Source organism: Siphateles boraxobius, unplaced genomic scaffold, assembly GCF_051911475.1.
Source record: "Siphateles boraxobius isolate OS27281-9 unplaced genomic scaffold, OSU_SipBor_1 26, whole genome shotgun sequence".
NCBI lineage: Eukaryota > Metazoa > Chordata > Actinopteri > Cypriniformes > Leuciscidae > Siphateles > Siphateles boraxobius.
In genome coordinates this window covers 180,064-195,705 of record NW_027508876.1, presented here as the reverse complement: position 1 = coordinate 195,705, position 15,642 = coordinate 180,064, and the positions used below count along the sequence as shown (strand labels likewise).

General features: G+C 37.3%; 1 protein-coding gene across 1 annotated transcript; it reads right to left on the bottom strand.

The window, feature by feature from the left end:
* Positions 1-3,360: 3,360 nt before the first annotated feature.
* On the bottom strand, positions 3,361-14,597 carry LOC143751541 (coagulation factor XIII A chain-like). Its single transcript, XM_077244095.1, has 15 exons — positions 14,562-14,597; positions 14,226-14,389; positions 13,948-14,130; positions 13,559-13,810; positions 13,081-13,199; positions 11,495-11,602; positions 11,203-11,380; positions 10,918-11,056; positions 10,627-10,730; positions 10,458-10,546; positions 8,858-9,011; positions 6,863-7,141; positions 6,577-6,740; positions 5,177-5,313; positions 3,361-4,864 (listed from the first exon to the last, which is right to left on the bottom strand). The coding sequence occupies exons 2-15, from the start codon at positions 14,359-14,361 to the stop codon at positions 4,726-4,728; spliced, it is 2,181 nt and encodes a 726-aa protein (XP_077100210.1). The 5' UTR covers positions 14,362-14,389; positions 14,562-14,597; the 3' UTR covers positions 3,361-4,725.
* Between the last annotated feature and the right edge of the window lie 1,045 nt (positions 14,598-15,642).

Below are 15,642 nucleotides of genomic sequence, written 5' to 3'. Positions count from 1 at the left end.
GCTGAAACAGAAAAGTTACGTTGACTGTGGGGCAAAACAGTTACCACCTATAGCAGACGGAAAAAAGTGAGAGTAAAAGTCAGAAACATCTCGCAACCAGCAATTGTGTTTAGGAGTCATGAAAAATCGAGATCATGTGTGATTGGCCTGACGGAAAGACCTTCAGAAGAAATCAATGACACCTGCTGAAAACCAGAGAAATTACTTTTCCACAACCAAGCTTTATAGAGTTGGAGGAATGTTCTTCAGCAAACAGAGAGCTTGCAGAGAGTAGTACTCCAGTGCAATCACCTGCACTGTCACCAGTGAAAAGACCTGTAACACCAATTGTGGACTAAGAAGAACAGGTCAAAAGGTCAAGATGGGGTAGACTGATTAGACCAGCAAAATATATATTCTCCATGAATGCATTAAATAGGAGTTAAAGAGTAATGAGATGTTTATAGTTTATGGTTATGGGAACAACACTGATTTAGGTTATAGTGTGTAATTGAGAAAATAATAATAATAGTAGATGTGTTGTTTAAACTATTCTGTAAGGGATTTTATTTCTTAAGAGGGGAGATGTGATGCAATTGTATTATTAATCCTTACCTGAGGATGGCGCTCTGAGTCTAAAGATGTGTTGGACTGGAACCTGTAAAGGACAAGAATAAGAAAGTTCAGTAAAACAGCAAGTCGCATGAAACCAATGTCTCCGTGAATTATTCAAATTTGCATCCAATAAACATCACAGTGACGTCAAGACGAAACATTAACAGATTGCCCACCCACTTATTGCGTGCGCAGACACCAGAGAAAACTTGAATCTCAAACACTGCAGCTGATTCCTGTGGATACTGGACAGCATCATGTCTAGAAGACACTGTGCTCTACAATGTGACGGTGAAGCTAGTTTTTTTTTTTTTTTCACTGCCCAAGTGGAACGGCAATGGCAGTGGAACATGGTAAGAGTCAAAGGTTAAAATTAATCTTTACCATATATATATATATTAATATTACCTAAAACTTTGTCTATTAATGCAGATTGTTTGTTGTTCTCACTAATTTGAGGAAAGACTAAGCATGAAGCAAGATTTTTTTTACCAACGTTTGTTACATCAGTCATTCATGCTAGAGCTCGGCTAATGTATGCACTGTTACTGATACAGTTTCCACTTGTTCACCGCAATAAATTGGAAAAATACTCGGTAAATAAATAAGTAAAAGTAAAATAATCGGTTTGTTGATGGACATGCACTTGTCAATGCTTATGGTGAGGAATTACAGTTGCAACATCTCATAATGTACCTCGAACTGAGTAGTGTTTAATTTAAAAATGTCCTGCTTGAGTTTTCCTTGCAATGGAGGTTCGGGTTGAATAACTTCTCGGTTTATAACATAACCTCCTTTTTTTATATGATATATAGAACTGTAGTTCAGGTTCAGCCAAGAACAGACAGACATCGGGCCTTAAAGTTGTGGAAATTTTGCTTAGACACTTTATTTATACGGAAAGAAACCTTGCTTGCAAAGCGGGAACTTCCAGGTTATAAAACCTCGTGTGGACGGTGAGGCCCAGCTGGCCGCCGCACAAATATCTTCAATTGGTATTCCACTCGACCATGCCCATGACGAGGCCAATCGAGGTTATAGCCTTCTGGCCCCCTTGAGGAAGCACACGACTAGGTCGTTTCAATGGAAACATGCAGTTAAATTTTAATAAATAAAGTATATCGTCCTATCTATAATCAATAAAAAATTAAACTGAATAATTATATATATATATATATATATATATATATATATATATATATATATATATAATTAATTATATATATATAATATATAATTACTATATTATATACTATATAATATGAATTTATAAAAAAAAGTCCTGCTGCATGGGTTTTTGTAATTATTGCAGATAATATCTATATTCATTTTCTTAATTTGAATTGTATCCTATTTTACGTTATTACCACTTATGTTCTCTTCATTTGGGGCCGACACTAGTTATCTTTGGGGTCTCCAGGGACCCCAGACAATAACGTAACAAAATAGTTTTGTTTTTTTTATTACAAATGGAATTTTACTCTGTTTATTAATGTTTTAACTCAACATTTGTGCAGTTTTTGTAGGATTTATGATATCTTTTAAATGTCTAAATAAAATAAATAAATATTTATTTAAATAAGCTTTTTTGTAAAATTCACTTTATAAAAGAACCAAATTTCTAACTTTCATTCATGGGGATAACATGGATAATTTTACATGGTTTAATGTAAGATTATGTGGAAAATACAGTTTAAAGCAGATTCGAAAATCACTTTAACCACTAAATCACTTTAACCACTAGATGGCTATAGAGCTCAACTGTATGCTATTTGCTATTTGACTAACCGAAATATATCAATAGTTGGATTCAGTTGGATTCATATCTAAATATTATAAAATGACTTTTTATGAAACTTTTTGTCAAAGTTAAGCATTTTTTCTACTGAAAAAAGTTTTTCAATAATGTTACATTATGATTAATCAATCCTGAACAACATGTTACAAAGAGAAATGTTAGAGTCTTTGGATTTTATCATTTATTTTAATCACCTGTTTTTAATATAATTCTATAATTTTAATCAACATTTCAGTTAATAACTGTAACAACAAAAATTTACAGAAAAGAACAGTTATATTACATATTGAGTAAAAGTACATGACATGAACATCAAAATGTAATGAACTGAACAGAAATAACAAATGAGCAAATAAAGCAGTAAAAAAATGTTTAAAACATTTTTTGTAAAAAAAAAAACAGTGAATGGGGGGGGGGGGGGGATCGAACAACTTTACTTCTGTCTATGTGTTCTGCGTTGTTTCTGATTTTGATGATGAATTTTGTATATTTACTATGCGGGGTCTCCAGGGACCCCGAAGACAACTAGTGTCACTATTTTTTTCACGCTAACATAAAAACAGATATCATTCCAATATCTTTTTTTTTTTTTTTTGTAGATCTAGAAAGTGTTGAGAGCCTTAGAAAGTTTCATAACATTTGGACAAAGAGATTTTTTTTTAAATTTGAGCAAAAGTAATTTGCGGGTTAAAAAGACTCCAAAGATAACACAAGGGTTACAGTAAGTGATATGGAACTGTAATGCGGTCAAGACCTGCCTGGAACTACTTTAACCGTGCCTTTTCCTGAAAATAATTGCACACCTTAGAGCGTTCGTCAACCAATCAGATTCAAGCATTCAACGGCCCTGTAGTATAAAGAAACATAATCGTTACATAGAAGGGTTGTAACTAAATAAAATATTTTAATTTCACTAGCATTATGGACAATTCTGAAAGCTACTTTGACATTTTATTTGAAGCTTTTATTTGAATCATGTCACAGATATAGTTTACTCCATATGGAGATTCAATATGGTGAAATATAGACAAAAAATAATCCTTTAAAAAGATTGTTTGGTAGCAGGAACAGAACAACCTAGAATCGAGACTTCGACAGATAAGAAACAGACTGAAACAAAGGGCTTAAATACACAGTGAACAAATCGGGGAAACTAGACACAGCTGGGACAAATGAACTCATAACGGCAATAATTAACCAGATAACAGGTGACAGGGATTAAATCAAAGAAACAATAGGCAAGATGGGTGTCAAAAGCAAACATAACATGAACACGTGACAATTTTAAAGCGTTTTATTCTCATTTTAATTCATGTTGAGGCCTCCTAGTTGGCCTCCTGATTTGAACTTTCTATATTTTTGAAAGCATTTATGTGATGTACAATTGCTCACTTACAGAATTGCCAGAATTTGAATGCTTGGCATGTTGGTTTAGTAAATATTTCAGCTACTTTCTAATACCTAATTTAAGATTTTCTAGAAGAAAACGATGGTTATAGCTTGTGGATAATTCTAGCTCTGTTGTGAAAAAAATTGGGTTGTAAAGAAATGCTGTCAATCTAGTCAACCTCAACACATTTTAGAATAATTTAGAGGAAAAAAGTGTGTTTTTAACTAGGATGAAAGAGGAAAAGCAGTGGGGGACAGATGGAAGACGAAACAAGATGGAGAGAGACAGAGAAAGGGAACAGCAGAGGCATTCTTGCTTGCTCGGTTTGGCATCGTCTGAGAACTTTTCCACCCTTGTGTGCTTCTGACTAACATAAAAACACTCAAGAAGCTCACATAAACTCAAGCACTCGCAAACACATCCTCAACATATTCTCCGCTCATAGTCTCACTGAATCATCTCTGCTTTCCCAGAGTTTGAAGAAAAAAAGTCAAGTTGTGTGTGTGTGTGTGTGTGTGTGTGTGTGTGTGTGTGTGTGTGTGTGTGTGTGTGTGTGTGTGTGTGTGTGTGTGTGTGTGTGTGTGTGTGTGTGTGTGTGTGTGTGTGTGTGTGTGTGTGTGCGAAGGATAGTGAGAGTGATGGGTGGGAACAGATGTAGTAACAGCAGATGTAGTTTTTTCCACACACAGACACACACACAAAAAAGAAGAAAGAAGAAGTTTCACAGAAAAAAAAACACCTGAGTTTGAAACGACATGAGTAGAAATCATTTTTGAGTGAACTTCTGTATGGTGAGGAGGAGGAATTTGCTCTAAATGAAATGTAACATTTAATTATTTTAATCTCTTTCAAAACAACATTGATCAAGCAAAGCAGCTCTAAGCTCTGTTTTCTCTTCTTTTCCTCTTCCATCTCTTGTTCACTCTTGGCGGTCATTCAGCTTTCAATATATATCGATTTCGAGCTGATTGGTGACCTGTCTCAGTAAAGGGCCGTCTAGACTCGCCATCAGCACCTTCTTGCCAGGAGTTCGAGGAACCATCGACACTGTATATTTCACTGAGCCTCCAGGTAATATCTGGCTGCAAGTGGAAGACATGAGACAAAACATTTTGGGAATTCAGCCAAAGGTGTATTTAGTTTTGTACTGTATGTACAGTATGCCCATTTCTGATCGCAACATACAGGATCTTTCACACAAAAAGAAAAATATAAATAAAACAAGATATGGAAAATGAATATGAAATCTAAAAAAATAATTAAATTTGTCTTTGTATATGTCTGGGCATGTTAATTGGTGTGTGGTGGAATGGTTGACAAGACAGTTATTTATTCATTTGCATTTGGTTTATTTCACCAGTAAATGTGAAATGTGATATAAATATGAAGTTTACCTGTAATTTCTTATTTTGATTGGTATCAGACCAGGTCCTTCAACGCGGAGCTGAACATTTCGCAGAATGAAATTATAGGGATTTTGGAAATCCACACTGATCGTGAGATCTTTACCAACTCGGGGGGTTCCAGAGATCTGTGGATGAATTATAATGTAAAGCACCAACAAATGTTTAGTGCTTTTACAGTTAAGTTTGGAAAATCTTATATAAAATAACATAATAAATATGTGACCAGGATTACATAAAATAAGCCAAATCTGCATAAAGTGTCAATATCAGTTCAACTTTTGAAAAAACGCATCTCGAGACCTAGCGTTTTTTTCCCTATTCCACTGCCTATGTATCACGTTTTTTAAAGCAAAAAAAACACATTTTGTGTGAACAAGCCCTTGTTGTGTTTTTCATCAGTACTTTTTTCAGTTGATGCGCTAAAAATACTGTTTCTTTAAGTTTTATTCACACAACTCCCATCAAGCAGATGGCAACTGACAAGTGTCTACAACAGATGCAAGTGAAGCGACCATTTATAATCAGTGTTTTTTTACCACACCGGATGTGGCGCAACATGACAAATCCATGACAGTAAACTGATGTCACATCCTATTTCTAATGTGCTCTGTGCGTTTGACCACTTTCTGATATGAAGGGCAAATTAACTTGCAATGTTCACTTTGATCTGTCCAAGATTTAATAATAGTCATGTTCTTTTTTTCTATTAAGGTTATTTTTTGTTTGCTTCTTTCTTTCAGGGTTCTGTCACTTCTGTCTAGTTTATATCTTGGTTTGGTGACAGAGCTCTGACATTCCTGGTTTGTCATGTGTTTGTTGAGAGCACATGGCTTGTCATGCGTTTCCTTGTGCCATGTGCTCTCCTGTAGATTGTCTAGCTCCTCCCATCTTGTTGTCTGATTGTTCATTTGCCCGACCTCGTTACCGCCTTTTGTTTGCTTCTCTATTTATTCTCCCTGTGTTTGCAGCACAGGACCACAGGACCTGTGCTATGTATCTTTGTTTTCCTGTTTTCTACCATAGTTTCTGGTGTATTTTGATCCCTGCTTTGTTTTTCCCCCACAGGGAGTTTTTGTTTGTATTTTGTTTCCTTTTTATTATTAATTAAAGATCATTCTATTCTCATCCTCGCTTCACCATTATTCCACCCGTGAGACTTCTACCATTAATTGTCCTTTTAATAAAGGTAAATCAATCAATAAATATGCCAGATGGGCGCATATTTACCGATGGGCGCATTTTTGGGTTATCCCATTAAGAAAAATGTACACATACATTAACTATTTCTAAATTAATCAATATCAAATTTTAATCAGAATTTAAATTAAATTTGAAATCTGTATCACTATCAATACCAAGCCCTTCACTTTTTACCATTGGATATTTACCATTTTTATTGTGAGTTTAGGAGGCTGGAGAGTGATAACTCTCATTGTGGAGAGGGTTATTTCGGTGTCCTCAATGAGCCCGTACACCACAAAGAGCAGGTTGCCCTGATCCACCAGGTATGGTGTATACTCCGAAGCATTGACATCTACCGTCAGGGACACAGCTGTAAAGATATAATGATCACACTGTAGCCTAATCCATTAACAGTGTTCATAGAGTTCCTTTGAGGTGTTATAACTCAATCTCAAAGTAATGTGCGGTTTTACTGAAACAGTTGTGACTCACTCTTCGAGGCTTCCACAGTTGCAGCTTTGTTTTCAAACTTGAAGGTCGTGCCGGTGACGCCTGTGTAAAACGCCACACTTCCAGTGATGGTAGCATTGATGGTGGAGGTCCGGCTGGTCTGGTTGTTAATGTTCAGCGTCAGCTTGAAGTTATCGCCCATTTTTACAGTGTCGGCCTGGATCTCGATGGTGACTCCTGCTTCAGTGAGTGGCAAATAATCCCTGGAAGGAATACCGGATCTCAATGCATTCTGCATGACCTCTCTCTCCTTGACGGTTTCTAGAGTCAGAAGGGTTGAAGGTAAATTATTGGGATTTTCCACTGCTTCCCACAAAATCAGTCAAACCACTATTGTTTGGTGCACATGTACATAGGCTGTTTGGCATCCTTATGGAAGTCTGTTGAATAATTAAATAACTGAAGGACTCTACAGAGTCTCTTAAGTGACTCTAGAGAGCTTTTGAGTTATTAAAACCAGCTGTGTTGTAAAACTGTCAATCCAAGAATCCAGAAGACAAGGCAATTCCTTTGGACTGCACCTTGATAGATAAACATTCAAGGCTTTCGAGATGTTTTAGATAGGGCTGGGTATCGAGTTTGATACTCTTTAGGCACCGACAGAATTGCCTCGATACTATCGAGTATCGAAACATTGTCTTGTTTTTTGGTACCAAACTTCGATACCTAAGGAGTTAATCTTGTAAATGTCAGTGCATGCAGCGTGATTGGCTGTGCCGGTAAAACACTAGTTTACGCGGTTGCCCAAAGAGACGCGGCTCGTTTGTGAGGCTGTGGTGTGTGTGTGTAAGCGTCCTAACCCACAAAGATGGAAAATATGTGGAAAAGATCAAAAGTGTAGCTATGTTTCACCAGACTCGACCCCAGCAGCGCCTCATGCAATATTTCCGACAAGATGATTGCTGCCAAGATCGGAAACACGACAAATCTGATGAAGCACTTAACAGCTCACAGAATAAACTTGAGAGCAGAAAGTTGATCCGTCTTCAACTGCAAGAAGAACTGGAGCGCGTCACAACTCACAAATGAACCAAAACTCAATGTATAGAATACTTGCCTCACAGACATGAGAAATAGGCCTATAGAAGCTTAAACATGTCTACTTGTAAACAAACCAATTCAAAACAAATTGTAATACATTGTAATCCCAATAAAAGGTGAATTTCTCATTCATAATCATTTGGCTACTTTTGCCAAAGCTTTTCAGCTTTACAGAAAATGCATGTGTCTAAATTACAATTTAGAATGATCTGTTATCAGAGGTTACTGTGTGTAAGTAATCCATTTCAATTAAATTTTCATTCAGTTTCAATGTTAAACAATGCATTAAAAGTTAGTGCAGAAACAACGAGATCATTTAAAGAAAACATGTTGTTAAATGATTAGGATACATAGAAAACTTTAGCATTGGTGCTTTAAATATGAGTGTAAAGAAAGTCAAAAAACTGAAAAAATAAAACCAATTTCTTTTTTTGAGGTAATGTAATGTTGTTAAAATTGATTTTTTTTTTTTTTTTTATAAAATTGGTATCGCAAAAAATATCATTCAGGAACCGGTATCGAAGTCAAGGTATCGGTATTGTTATCTAATTTTTTTTTACGATACCCAGCCCTAGTTTTAGACCAAATGAGGTTGCGAGCAAAAGGTCGGTAAACCTACCAAATTAATAAACCATAGCCCTTGAACTGAATTCTGCCTGTCAAGCAGGGTAAAGGAGTCTTTTTAATCACTTTCTAGTCACCAATACAATGGTAAACTGTAGCTTCTCCAAGACTTGTGTTCAAAATTAGCTTCCAACACTTAAAGGATTCATTTTTCTCAGGAAACCCCTGTAAGCTACCGTGACATCCCGAAGTTCACATGCGGAGTCTCAGTCGTATCAGAGACAGAATCACATAGCCACCATGATCTAATGACTCCTGATCTAATGTCACATCACTTTTTAATTCTGTAGACTGATATGAAATAAAACTTACTTTCTGGATATTTATAGGTAGAAGTGATGTCCTCATAGACGCTACTGCCAGGTTTTTTTGTCAAAATGAGCTTTCCAATATAAGCTGTGTCCACATTAAGAATCTTCAGTTTTCCCTGCTTATTAGACTGATAGTATATCACATCACTGTTCAGCTGAAAACAGGAGAAAGTTATTTTTTCATGTTCATTTGCTTGTATAGTAGCTGATATTTTAATGTCTTGTAAATTAAATCTAAAGGTATAGGCCTATATATCAACGAGAATTGACATTAGGGATGTGCCTGAATCTGAATACTATATTCGGAAAGGAAATGACGTATTCTACATGGTGACGGAAAAAATATGAGATGGGAGGAAACAATTTTTTTCAAAGTTTGGAAACACTTTAGAATACTGTTCCTGCATTAATGAATAACTACCAGGAACACATGAGTAACACACTATTAGCATTCAAGTAACTACTAATAACAAACAAGAAACTCTGATTAACAAATTAGTAAGTAATTGAGCTCAGTTGAATGTGGTAGTTCACTATTATCTAATCAGTAACTACTATATTTTTTCATACCTCCCAGATAACTACTATGTACAGGTTCAGAATTAACATGTATAATGCATGATTTATAATAAAAGGTAACGGTAACCTACTAGTAATGAGTCAAGTGTTACTACATTTGGATCAGTATTCTAAAGTGAAAAACATAACTACCTAATATTGACTGAAGTCATTGTAAGCTTTTGAGTTTTTTGTAAGATTTTGAATAGTAATTCCTTCTGATGAATTTGGTAACACTTTAGTCATTACTAGTGTGTACCCATGATCTTCACTTTAGAATACAGATCCAAATAACTAGTAGTTCATTTAGAAAGATGTAGTAACACTTGATTCATTACTAATAGGTTACCATTTACTTATATTATACATTATGCATTATTAATTATGAAACTGTATATAGTAGTTCTTAGTCTTCAGTGAGGTATGAAAAATAGTAGTTACTAGTGAACTACCACATTCGACTATGCATTATTACTTAATAATTCATTAATCAGAGTTTCTTGTTAGTTAATAGTAGGTACTAGAATGTTACTAGTGCGTTACTCGTTTGTTCTTGAGTAGTTGTTCATTAATGAAGGAACAGTGTTCTAAAGTGTTACCCAACGTTTTAGTGTTCTCTCTGAATTATATATTTGGGTAATTATATTGTATATAATTTGAGGGTGTCAATTTTATAATTTGAGGGAGCCGCTAACAATTATATGAGAGGTATTGAAATGGCATTTGAATGCACACGCTTTTTACTTTTGCTTTCTAATTTGTGATCATGCATACTCTGTGTATAGGGAGCGGCAGCAATGACCACACATTTTACAAGATAAGATCTGTTGTGCACCAAATCTTCCAACAACGTCCTGTCGGTCATCTCTTCTTACAATCTTCTTGTGATTAGTGAATTCTAATGTAATGTAATGTAACCGACTACCGCAGTAAGCCTAATCATGTCTCTTTAGGGATTCCATAGAATACACTATTCATTTTCCGGTGCCTTTCCGAATTTGGATTACGGCTTCAGGCGCACATCCCTAAATGACATCTTTTACCTCTGCAAAGACAAACTTTGCATCGAATGGATAGCTGAGCTCTCCCTCTTTGATGGCATTGACAGACGTTGGGCCACATCGATAAAAACCTGATTGAGAGTAGGAAAATAACTTGTATATAACTTAGGGTTTATTTATGATGTGCCATAAGTCATGGCAAGGATCATACCATCACTGGTCTCCTGAGGGGTGGAGTCGATCACCTGCCAGCCAGAGAATTTTTCCGGTAGATCAGGTCTCTTCATGTACACCTCATTCCAGCAGTGGAAGTTCCTTCAAGAAAAACTGTATTACTAATCAACCTGTCAGTTATATAACATTGGCTTTAGAGTACATTAACTCAATACGGAAAAAACATGCAATGTCTGAGGAAAAACTGCAAATTATAGTAACCAAGGATCAATTTTTTGCAGTATAGGATGAAGGTCCACTTGAATGTAACACTATTTGTGTATCTCACCAGATTGAATCTCTTGTTCGGCTTCGGTCCAATCTCCCCAGTTCGTCCAGCACGATGTCTGTCATCAGGTTTCCCGTGTTGTCGTGAGCAGAGCGGAAGTTGCTGATGACCCGTGTAGGAATCCCGAGACAGCGCATAACTGGGAAAATGTGTTAAAAGATGAGGCAAAATGTGTTGTAAAATGTCACAAGCCTACAATTACTTCATTCTGAAAATATTTTAAACTATCATGAAGAAAAAGTTCTCAAACGGATGCGCCAAAGAACGCGCTGTGGCCATACTCACGAGTGTTCAGCACGCCGGCAAACACCCAGCACTGAGCGAAGCGCACAGGCACACCCCCTTCTCTAGCATATTTGAGCAGGATTTCAGGACTTCCAGTCCAGGCAGTCGGTCCTGTGCCTCCGGAGTAATCGCCACTCCAGTTGCCAACCAGGACACCATCATCATCATTGGCATTTATCTGAAATATAACACCAAAAAGCCTAAATATACAACATGTATTATATGTATGTGTATTCGTGTAAAATGAGTTTGTGGAATAGTCCATACTTTGATTACTATTATAAAATCATACCAGAGCTGATGCTTGCCGAACAATTTCAGTGGCACTTCCACGGAAAAATAATGGTACTTTCCCAGCATCCAGAACAAAAAGACAGGCATCCAGAACCCCCTCTTCAAACTACAGGAAAACATATAAGAAGGAGTGAATGAAATGAGTGAGTTAACTCGTTGAGTGTACATCAGCTGTACACTCGTTATGGCGGTGCAATGTGGGAACCAATGAGTGCACTCGATAACATCCACTATGGTTTCGGACACCACTACAAATGGTGAAAAGCGGGCGATTTTGGATTCAGCTTCAACACTAATCAAACACATCTAGATCATCTAATCAAGCTTTGGGGCTGTTGATGGACCCGATCTAGTCCATCTATGGCTCAATCCGAAAACTAAGGCAGCTGACTTGTTGCCTCGCTCCCTTATAAGCAATGACATGAAGGCACCTCATGAAACTGATTTCACACAAGCTTCTGAAGCAGCGTAACAGTTTAATGAGCTCTGGTGAGAACTAAACAAATATTTAATTACTACAGTAATGGGAAACATTGGTGAAAAATGTGCATTTACACAAATTGACCAGCATTCACAACTTTCAGACACCATCTGTATTTTTTAGCTAAGCTGTCAAAAAATGGAAAGCACAGGATTGTGGGATAACAAAGGTAGCGAAGGATAGATCTATGCTGCCTTCTAAAATTGATCAGATGAAGGCATCTCAGGAGAGAGGAAGTGAAGCTAACATTGCATTCGGACTTGTCTTGATGCCTTCATTCCCTGGAATGTGTCCACTGCTTGGTCTAGAAGTGGAGTTGGATTCAAATGCGAGTGAAACAAGTTTATTGGATTAATATCAAATGTAGTGAGAAACAGAGTTCTAGTCCGAATAAATGTTGGTCTGCGGTACAGAGCAGTGCAGGGACGCAATGGCCAACGATCCTCCGTGGAACTCCTCGGGGACAAGCAGGGATCCAGGAACAGACACTCCAAACAGGAAAAATGGAGGCGAAAAAATAGGGACACGAACAGGACCGGACTAGACCACAAAAACCGAACGATCTGACAACAAAGGATGGAAATCACAGAGATTAAATAGCTGAGCTAGATGAGCCGCAGTTGGCTCTGAAGTGATCAGACAATCAGCAGACACACCCACAAGTAATCACGCACACACACCCACACAGGAGAGAATGAGTCACTGAATCCATGAACCATGAAAGTTTTCGAATGCAGCCTGTGTTTTGTTAATTGTTCTGAAGCTTTTTGCCTCTTTGTCTCAGCTTTTTGCTCGAATTGTTGTTTTTGATTAAATTTACACACATTCAAGTGTTGAAAGAAAGAATCTTAGAATAAAATGTTTTTTGTTGTTGCTTAAAAGCAGAAGCTCTGTTCTTTCTTTTGAAGTTTACATATTCATAAGAAAAGATATTCTGGGGTCCATAAAAAAAATTGTGAATATGATCAAAAATGCTGGCACTGACAGACAACTTAAACACAAACCTCTGACAGGGAAAGAGTTTAGTGATGGCATATGGACATGAGCTCAATAGGAGAAAATGTGTTTATTTCCTTGGGGGGGAAAAATTAATTACTACCAACCTGTCCAAAGCTCCATGAACGGGAGGTAAAGTTATAGAATTCTCCAACGTAGATGATCCCAACATCGTTCATCACATACTCCTGTCTGTCGCTTTCTCTGGGAATGTACACCTGATCCGCTGGGTAGAAAAACATACAATATACATCCTTCATAACCATTTATTTCTGTCAGTGTCTAAAAAATGTAAGTTTGTTGGATGCGTGCACTAAAATCCACACTAACATCCATATTTACAAAATGTCTTGGATGTGGAAAAGTGCTTAGTGCCATGTCAGGGTCTAAGCAAACGTACACACTTTTCCTTGTGGCAGAGAGTATTTGGAAATCTGAGCAATTCTTGCCGCTCACCGTTCTCAAGTAAAGGTTTTGGAAGTTGACCATGTGCTGTGTTATATGTTAATGACATTAATTAGGCACCGTTTACCATAAACCATGGCTTCACAGGGCTTATTGCTTTAGCGTTACTGTTTTACTCACCAGGGTCCCAAGGATTGAACAGCACATAGACATCGGTTTCTGTGTTCCTCGCAGTGCGCTGTTTTCCCAGATAACTCACAACTACAACAAAGATTCGAAACCGGCCAATGATGCAGCTGGCGTCTGGTGTTACGCCAACGGTCACATAATTTCTTTGTGTTTCCACCACACGACTCTTCCAGCGCACTCCAGGTTTCTCTTTACCGATGGGCAAAATTATGTAGGTGCCCCTGTTTACACTAGGTGGACTGCCTGTGAAATGAGCGAACAGCAGATATGACCTGTGTTAGACTATGGTGATATTTAATGTACTAATGTAATGTACTGCTTCTTCATTACAGATGTACTTTATCATGCATTGAGATTCATTACTGGATGAAGAAGCTCACCAATGAGGAACTCCAACTCCACATTGTCCTGCCGTACATTGAAGTCCCGGTTAAATTTGATGATGATGGTGAACTCTTTATTCCTGCGCACGATGAGGTTGGAGCTCACGTACTTGTGAGTGTTGTGGTCTTTTTTGTTCTCCGTCACACGCATGTCAACGCTCAATACTGAGAGACTTGCAGCTTGTTTAACAAGAAGAAAAAAAGACTTGCTGACAGACTGTGGTAAATTATTTTGGTTAGGGCATGTTTAAATGCAAACACAGGTAAGACTTTACCTTCATCCGGGGGTCCTTTTGGCCTCAAAACATCAAAAGCCACAAACTCAGATGGATTATACTCTTCTAAATTTGATTTGGCAAAGGGAATACGTCCGCTTACCGAGGGCCAAGTGAGGCTGGGTTGTAATAACATGATGTACACAAGATGCCTTGATGTTTGTCTGGCGGACAGATCATTTTAATGTTAGAAATCTACTGATATTATAGACTGCCCATTTGGTAAACATATTAGATATATCAGGTGAGGCATGGCAAGAGGAAAGCACAACTAAAACACAACCAAACTTTTGTATTAATGCTAAAGAGTTCAGTCATTAAATGCGTTGAACTCACTGTGTTTGTAGAAGAGTAGATGTTCTGCTGAGGTGAGGAGGCTCCAGGCTGATGTGCTCATGAAGAGCTTCTTGCTGATTAATAAAGGCTCAGGACTTCCTCTTCCACTGGAGAAAAACACATCCATGGAACCAGAGCATCCAAAGTTAAGATGATCCCAAGATCAGGTCAGTCCGACATACAACTCTGTGACCTTGCTTCTGATTCCTGATGACAGCAGCATATTCCAGACTGTAAATAACATATAGATGAAATTATAGTATTATAGCAATTCCTACAATATTTAATTATGAGTTGTAAAGTTATGAAGTGAGCCATAAATGTATTTAAGGTCTTTTGTAGATATCACTAAAGCGTTAATGATAAGATTTACGCACAGTAAGTTGAAATGAGGTGTTTGAATTGAGAATAAATAAATATAATCTTAATGTCATTTGCAGAAATCATTAACATTCATCAAGAGTTCACAGAAATCAAATCATTGACATCTCTCAATTAGGCAAATGATATTGACATTTCACAGCAAAAATGCATTGAGATTGTAATCATTAGTGTGTAAATACAAGTAATACATATGACCTTTGGATTTTTAAACCGAATAATACTTCACAAATACAGCAATTCCTTCATCAGACAACAAGTGTTGCTCAAGAATTATGAGCTTAATCACACCAGTCTGAAAGTTTGCAAGATCTTAAAGTCCCCCTATAGTCAATAATTGTATCCCCTAAAACTCATCTTTAATCACCAAAATGACATATGTGACTGTGGCGAAGGACGGCCGAGGGACGTGAGAGAACGGCGCGAGGCCGGTGGTGTGATTGCTAATGAGCAACACCTGTGTAGCACACCGGTCTTGCATCTCTCACGGAGGAGCGGAAGCATAAAGAAGGAGCGACGACGTTGATGATCGAGAGAGGAACAGGCCTGTATTTTAGTTGTGTTGTGTTTTGTTTTTTGTATTTGTATTTTACTTTAACCAGCAGTCATCCGCGAGGGGCTGCTGGCAGTTATATTTATTTTCGGTAGCCAGCAGTCATCCGCGAGGGGCTGCTGGCGGTATTTTGGTTTGTTTGTTTTA

Excerpts from the sequence above, each read along its gene's own strand:
- LOC143751541 (XM_077244095.1), bottom strand. The coding sequence starts at position 14,361 with ATGTTATTACAACCCAGCCTCACTTGGCCCTCGGTAAGCGGACGTATT. Across the intron at positions 10,731-10,917 it reads CGAACAAGAGATTCAATCTG|GAACTTCCACTGCTGGAATG; the intron begins GTGAGATACACA and ends TTTTTCTTGAAG. Across the intron at positions 10,547-10,626 it reads CCCTCAGGAGACCAGTGATG|GTTTTTATCGATGTGGCCCA; the intron begins GTATGATCCTTG and ends ACTCTCAATCAG.